The sequence below is a fragment of the Ctenopharyngodon idella genome, chromosome 12 (genome assembly GCF_019924925.1).
Source record: "Ctenopharyngodon idella isolate HZGC_01 chromosome 12, HZGC01, whole genome shotgun sequence".
Lineage (NCBI taxonomy): Eukaryota > Metazoa > Chordata > Actinopteri > Cypriniformes > Xenocyprididae > Ctenopharyngodon > Ctenopharyngodon idella.
Window position 1 is genome coordinate 6,779,822 of NC_067231.1, and position 8,466 is coordinate 6,788,287.

Genomic DNA, 8,466 nt, shown 5'->3' on the forward strand with positions numbered 1-8,466 from the left:
AGAAGTATACTTGCCGTGTAAAACTACTAAAGTAGTTTACTGAGAGTATTCAAAGTGTACTTTCATAAACTAAAAAAAATGTGCTACAATTTAACTAGTAAACTATCAGTATACTTATAAGTTCATTTGTATTATAGTTGCCATACAAACGAAAAACATAGTTGTAAACTAGTTGTGTACTCAAAGTTTACTACTGTTACACTTAAAGTATACTTAAAAGTATACTTCTATACACTAAAAAGTGGGCCAATTTAGTCCCAAGTAGTGTTGAAATAGTACACTTACAAGTCTACTACTAGAACATTGATATTAGTATACTTCCTACATAAAGTATACTTAAAAATATACTTGGGCTGTGTCCTACATTGCCCCCTATCCTCTCATTCCCTATTCCGTACATTAGTCCACTACTATAGTCCACTTGAAGGAGGGAATGAAAATGAGAGAATGAATTCAGATACCGAGTGCGCCGGAAGGGCTGTCGCTTTTGCGTAGTTTGTGCTTGCTGTTTCACAATCATTTGAAACTTAGCAAACTGGCAGCTCCTGTAGTAATGAAAAGATTTATCTTGAACTCTGTCATGGAAACTATCTATAAATCTTAATTAAAAAATGTAATAATCCGCTAAAAAGGAATTTAAACCTATAAATGATATTACGCTGTAGTCACATTGGACCAGCGCGGTTTGGAAAATGGATGGATGATTCAGCTGCGGGCGCCATCTTCTGGTCAGGAGCGGGAATTCATTCAGCGCACGACTCTCATAGTGCATTATGGGTGTTCTCTAGCCGTTGAGTGTACATCGGTTGTACATTGTTATTGCAATGCATTGTGGGATTGAATGAGGAACATAGTAGTATGTTCCTCATTCGAACACCACTACAAATGGCTGTCCCTACAAATAATGCCCTATTTAAAGGTATAGGGGGTGATTTCCGACACAACCTTGAACTTTACTTAAGTATACTAAATAAAATGAACTTGAAGTATACTTATTTTTTGTAAGGGGACCTCTGCAGGACAGTAGCCCTCCAGGAGCAGGATTGGACACCCCTGACCAAAGCCTCTCCCAAGAATTTTTTTTCTCCACTACTGTCACCTGATGGTGTTTCAGCCCCTTGCCGTTGTTGCCTTTGGCTTACTTAGTTGTGGTTTAAAAGACGATTAGTAATATTATTGATTTAACTGCACTGACACTATCAGATGAGAACAAAATCTGAATTGAATTGAGCTGGATAATGACTCTAACTTTGCAACATTGACACTGTTATTGAACTGAATTGAATCAACACTGAACTGACTTGAGTTGAATAACTATTGTCTATTGTCGTCTCTAGAGCTGCTTATAGATGAATTGAACTCGTTTCATAACTGATGAACTTTGTAACACTGACACAGTTACTGAATTCAATTGAAACAACATTGAACAAAAACTGAGTTGAATAATGACACTATTATCTTGTTTAGAACTGCTTTACAGCTGAAGTTCAATGAATTTTACAGTATTAACATTGTTATTTTCTTGTTTATTAATGTGAAGCTGCTTTGAAACAATCTGTATAAAGTGCTGTATAATTAAACGCGACTTGATGACTAAAGTTTAATATTTATGGTTAGAAGTTTGCACAAGTCACTAACCCAAAGTATGAGCAAAAGTACACCAATAGAAAACTGCAAAACTGTTCACAAATGATCTAAAAGTAAGCGTCTGATGTGTACATTATACATGAAGAAGACTTATTTCACTGTTTCTTGTACAATTGGCCTTCGCATGCTATTTTAAACTCATTTTCATCGCCAATAGTACTAAAACAGACCTGCAAAACTTCCAGCTCACGAGAAATGGATAAATTAATGTCTCTGTGAGGTCATGCCTCTTTTTGTAAATGACTGAACTTTTCCTGACCCTGGAGACCCGTGAAAAGCCCCCTCTTGATTATAAATAATAGCAATGGGCTGCTAATAGTTAATCCGATTGAGAGCTGGAAAAGTCTGATATGATTCAGCAGGAGGGCAAGAGGGCAGCAGACGTGTAAATGCTTTTAGAAACGTTCTCATTGACCCTCGTGGTAATGAAAAAGTCATTTTCACTTCAGTGTTGGAGAGCCATATCAGTCAGACATCTTTAACACTTCCCCTGTAGAGTAAGTTTAGCTGAAATTACGTTTTTTAATGAACCACTAACCCTACGTTTATGTAACAGACATGAACGATGCCTAAAAAAATGTCAAGTCACATTTATTCATGTAGCACTTCATACAGTACAGACTGTGTCAAAGCAGCTTCACAGTAATAAACAGGAAAATAACAGTTAAATTCAAAGTTTTATTTAGCTATATACAGCTGTATAGAAGGCAATAGTGTCATTATTAAGGTCAATTCAATATTGGTTCAATTCATTTCAGTAATAATGACGATGTTAGGGTTCATTTCTGATAGTGTGAGTGAGGTCAAATTGACAATATTTCTGAATATTAATTGCATTGCATTGCAATAGCTCTGGCTGACTTTTGCACTGGCATCACTTACATTTTGTGCAGAAAATGTAAAAAAAACGAGGCTTCTCAGCTGAAAATGCTTCTTTTGTCCCCTTCCCTTATGCTAAATAACAAGCAGTTCAGTGTCTGAGGGAAAACACCCTGCAATTACACTGATTTACACTGTGTTCAGTTCAGGGGAGTGAATAAAAACAGGCCTCTTTCATTTGCTTGCTATAAATTCTGTATATACTCACAAATTTAGAGAAAAAATGGCTCTGGGAATAAAAAGTTTTGTTGTCGCCCCTAGATGTCAAACAATGGGCCGGACAGACGTTCTTTACAAGGTGATAGGAGGAAAAGTTCAGCTGCATCTCTCCCAAGACCTGGACCTGCAGCGATAGGGTGGCTGAACATAAAGGTGTCAGCCCTGCAGCGGGACGCGTGTAAATCAGCAGCAGAGAAAAGCAGAGAAATGGCCGAGAGAGGCATCTGCCAGCATCTCACCGCCTTCTCTGTCTCCCTTGCCGTGTCACACAAGGACAAGTCCCTTCCACATGACCCCTGTGCGCTGGGAGACGCGCCCCCATCGGGGGTAATGCGTTTGTGCAAATTTGCCTTTGGGGGTCGTTAGAACAACCGTACGGCAGCGTAATGAGCTTTTGAAACCGGCTAGTTCGACAATGATGATGACTCTACTGTAACATTTGTCATTTGCAAGGATACTTTACAAAACATTATTACAGCAGTGACAGAAAAACACGGTACCAGAAATAAAATAATAAAATTATATTTATAGTTATATATACTAACTTATATTAACTATATTAACTTATATTTAAAATGTTAAGACAAGAACAGTTTAAGTGTTTTAAGAGTTTACCTTGCAAAGCCTGATAATAGTCAGAAAATTATTTTTTTTTCTTTTTAATGGAAGTGTATTGAACCTTCAGACAAAATATTTTAATTATTCAAGAAAAAAACTTTTTTTTTGAGTATCATATTTCATAAAGCAGGCTTTTATGGCTCCTAGGAGAATATGAAGCTCATACTCAAAGAGGGTAAAAAAAGAAAAACAATTTATTCAGAGGCCCAAACTGAGCAAAAATTTGCAATTTGGTGCAGTTGCTGATTTTTGTATTACAAAAAAGTCTTATGAAATTCTGAATTTCATAAAATGCATATAAATATCAGTTGTCACTTTATATCTCCCAATAAAATGTCTTATTAAGATGATATTTAAATGATATTTTAGTTTTTATTGTGGAGCACATGTTAAGGCAATGCAATACAATGATGATTGAGAGATGAACAAATAAACATTCCTCAAAAGCCTAATGTATCATATTTGATACTCATATTTTAACATGATTTAAAAAAAAAAAAATGTATGGATTCCAGGACGTGTTCATATTGAAATATTACTAACAATATAAGTTATTCATATTCACTTGATAAAAATCAGTAAAGATTTCACAGCAAAAAGACATCTGCCATGAGCTGAAGGTGGACGTTTTATACTAAAAGGCTTTTGACTTGCTAAAAAATCTAAAAATCATAATTCAGTCAGACAACAAGAGGATTGTAGAGGATTGTGTACAACAGGTTTTTCAGCAAAGTCTTGATTATGCTGATAGTTAAGAGGCCTTAGAAACATGTTATACTTTTGGTTTATCTGAGCACAGTTCCACATCCATCTACTTCTACTTCAGTTTGGATGTTTAATATAATTGCCACTGATTATTTACTGTGATAAAGTTCTCTGCATGAAAACAGTTTAACCGTTTTCTATTCAAAACCATCATCCTTATCTGGACCCACATTTGGTTTGTTTCTTAAAGACAGGGCTCCAGCTACTTTGCATTTCATAATGACTAAGATCTCAATGTTCCCGTTTGCAGATTTAAAGCCTTTTCAGATAACATACTGATTCCTTTTCTTTTACGTGAGAAAGGATCAGGGAATTGTCCAGAACATTCTATGCATGTGCTTCCATGTGGATCACTACTTAAAACATAATACCAGCAATGAAGAACTTCTTATGAAATTTGAAAGAATTTGTTTTATTAAATAAAACCCATATGATAAAGAGCAAGTTAAATAAGTTGCATACAGTACAAAAGCTATATAACACAACTACATTATAAATATACATCACAGACACTTTGTAGAATTACAGTGATCCATGAAAAAGTAGTGCCCTCGTTTTTGCTTTCTTGTATAGACTTATATACACATCTTTTATATAAACAAAATATAAAATATCCAATACATCACAGCTCATCTGAAAAACATATGTACAAAGCTTGTGTTAGTTCAGGACTCATTTCCAGACTAATTTCTGATGTAACTACTGAACTTGGTGGGGAGATTGTCCACTGGGTACACTGTTGGGCCCGTTTTCATTGTCGGGGGTCCGTTTGAAAGAATCCAGTTGCATTGCTGTGTTAGCTCAACTAAAAAGATCTTGAGTAACACTTTGGCGAATTCTTTGCCCACACACATCCTGGAACCACCTCCGAAGGGGATGTAGTTAAACCTGGAGCCGTCCTCCAGGCCTTTTCTCATGAATCTCTCTGGCTGGAACTCATCTTTGTTAGGAAACACCTCGGCAACGTCATGCGTGTCACAAATGCTGTAAATGACATTCCATCCTTTAGGGATCTGGTAACCCTGAAGGGAAAATAAAAGAATTCAGTGTGTTAAACAAATGGGAGAGTATTTTAATATAGGACATTTCAAAGCCATGAACTATATTAATGATGAGCCTTGAAGTTTAACTCACGTTCAATTCAAAGGTTTTGAGCGCCACCCTGAAGCCTCCAGGTACAGGAGGGTTGATTCTGAGAGTTTCTTTAATCACACATCCAGTGTACTTCAGTTGTTCCAACAGCTCCATACTTATGGTCTTTCCAGGTGAGTAGATGCCCAATTCAACCTGTGGATTAAAAAAAAAGTCCATTAGCCCACACATTGGTTAAGTAATGCAATCAGATTGAGAAGAACTCAACGTTAAACCTTTTGGATCATACCTTCTCCTGAACCTCCTCTCTAACTTTCTGCACCACCTCAGAATTCAGTCCCAAGAACATCACCAGTGAGGTTGCAGTGCTGGCAGTGGTCTCATGACCTCCAAACAGAAGCTCAGTAGCTGCTTCTTTCATTGCCTGAGGGGGAAAAACACTTCATTAATGATGTTTGCAGACTGGATCCCACTTCACTTTTGGGCATAAAATAATATCCGAAAAGTCTAATGAAAAATAATTACCTGCAGACTGAAGGGCTCTTCACTTCTCCTGCTGTTCTCAATCAACAGCTGAAGAGCATCTTTGTGTTTTTGCTCATTTTCATTGTCATCATCTTGAATTTTCTTTCTGATGTTCTCCTCGATTTTGGAATGAATGAAATTGCGTGCTCTCAGACCCTGCCAATCAAATTACACATCGTTATTACGTGAAATGTATTTCACGTACCAAAAATGCATCTTCAGACTGTCGTTCTACAATAACTTACCCTGTACAAGCCACTGAAGGGAACATCAATAGGCAAGGAGAACAAGTTTTTGATCATTTCCTCAAAAGCTTCCACCAGTTCCTGCTCGTCCGTCTTGATTTGCTCCGGTTCGAAACCAAGCAGGATTCTCATGGCTATACGGAACATGAGTCGCTTCATCTCCGGGTAAACCAGGACACATGTATCTCTCTGCAGCCAGTCTTGAATGGCACTCTTCACCTCCTGCTGGATCACTGGGATGTAGTGCTCCAGAGCATCTCTTGAGAACGCTCTCATAATGGCCTAAACAGAACATTAAAAAAAATATCTCAATGCATAATTTTTTCATTTCAATGCAAAGATTGAAGTTGAGGAACTTTAAAAAATACTTGAGAAACCATCTGCAGAGCTTCTAGGCTCCCAAATACTCTATATTATTTAATCAAGGAGCATCATATATATCATATTCCTCAAAAACTTTAAAGGAGCAACCACTGACATACTACAAAGTTCTTGCATGAGTTTCATCTTATAAGTTCCTCAGAGAACAATGTAGGAGAAAGTTTTGTAAATTACTCCCAACATTAATGCTATTTCATGTAAAACACAACACAAAAGTACTGATTGGCATCCTTACCTTTTTCTTGTTTTTATGTTGAGAGCCATGAACATTGGAGAGGGTGTCCGAGCCCAGTATAGTTCTCACTGATGCTGGCCACTGAACTGAGACCAGCTTGTGTTCGCCCAGCAGAATCTGCCTCACGTTATCAGCTCCCATCACCCTGACAGTCGGGTTACCAAAGAGGTGCGTTTTGTAGATGCATCCGTATTTCTGGCGTTTCATCCGGAGGAATTTCCTTCTCTGTGTATAAGGACAACGTGTTATTGGCACAAAGATTCCAAAACGCATGTTTTGTTCCACATGTATCGGATATTAACACAGCAAAACATTAGTGAACATCGCATTTATCAGTACAATCATCTGAACTTGTGCAATAAAAGTACCTGGAGGATCAGCTGGAGCGTTTCTCCAATGAAGGGTAAGCCCATTGTACCTGGCGGCAGTGGACTACCACAGCTCGGATCAACCCGTCGAATCAATAACATCTCCCACAACTTAACCGCGGCGAGAAAGAGCAAAACGGGAAGCACGATGGTGCAGAGAAAGGTGACTATGAGAGTGTACAGCCCCATGCTGAAGCGCGCAAAGATCGCCAAAGAGCTTCTGGAGAGGAGATGCGTCTTTACGCGCAGACTGAGAGCGTTCTCGCTTGCGCGCCCTTATATATCCATTGCGCGCAGGTCTCCTCCTGTTACCTTCCTCAGATAAATTAGTTCACACAAAGTTCATCTTTAATTGTGGTGTCATCTCGCCCCGCCCACAGGGCAGAAGCTGCTCCAAACTCTGAACCATTTGTTATAGGCGCATTTTAATACCACCTCCTGTAGAAGGCAGACAATCCTGAGATTTCACTTTGAAAAGGTGTTAATTCCCCCGACACAAAAGGAAGCATCCGAGGCTCTTTTGTTGCCAATATTCCCGTCGTTTACACTCATTACTCTGGGCTTGTGCGCCATCAGAAATGCCGTAGAGGATTTAATTGAGGAGCTTAAACTGTGAAGCTCTACTTTTACATTTTAAATCCCTTAAATGTCCCTCTTTTTGTCCTTCTTTGGCGTGGGGGTTCTTAAAAAGGTCATTACACAGGTTACCTTCACATGTACATTTAAATGGCAATATTTATTTGCATTTATTCATTTTAATTTAATTTATCACTGGAAATAAAATCAATTTTTAATATTAAAAAATTAAGATTATTTATAAAAATGACATCTCTCACAGAGACATGTACAGTTGATTTGCAATAAAAAAGAAACATTTATACAGAGTTCATTCAGGTCATTATTCTCAGGTCTGTTTACAATATCAATATACATTGCAATATAATTTTATTTTTTTGTGCTTCCGTCTGTTTATCTAACTAGACTTCACTGAGATCAGTGTTTGAAATAAGTTATGACAGATATATGTGTTGTCAGGAGTGTGGTATATCTGATCTCTTATTAGACTTTAACCTGGAACAGTGCCATAGATGTTTTCATGTGGAGCAGAGTGTGCAGTAATATCATAAATATGATCATTGTCTCGCTGCGGGTTCAAACCTGGGTCAGCTTAAAAAGTGACGGAGCAGAGCAAGGTTACCGGTACATGAAGAGCAAACACCCACAGCAGTCTGAATTACTGTTTTTACGACAGCCATAACGTGGAAAAAACAAGCTGGGAAGGCAGTCAATTAAAGAGACAGGATGGCTCCAAATTTTTCCCTCTTTTCATTCTTTGATGTGTGTCTGCCCTGCATTTCACCTTTCATCCTGTTTGATGGGATGGGGAAAAGTCACGCATGACATATCTATGTTTGCGGGTATTTTAGGTATGTGTCTATGTAAGCAACTCATTCATATGTTAACCCATTACACGACCGTTGCCATATTTATT

General features: G+C 37.9%; 1 protein-coding gene across 1 annotated transcript; it reads right to left on the bottom strand.

Moving 5' to 3' along the window:
• Positions 1-4,513: 4,513 nt before the first annotated feature.
• LOC127524130 (cytochrome P450 26A1) lies at positions 4,514-7,291 on the bottom strand. Its single transcript, XM_051915511.1, has 7 exons — positions 6,975-7,291; positions 6,607-6,831; positions 5,991-6,272; positions 5,746-5,901; positions 5,510-5,644; positions 5,263-5,415; positions 4,514-5,150 (listed from the first exon to the last, which is right to left on the bottom strand). Exons 1-7 carry the CDS (start codon positions 7,161-7,163, stop codon positions 4,812-4,814), a joined length of 1,479 nt encoding a protein of 492 aa, XP_051771471.1. The 5' UTR covers positions 7,164-7,291; the 3' UTR covers positions 4,514-4,811.
• Between the last annotated feature and the right edge of the window lie 1,175 nt (positions 7,292-8,466).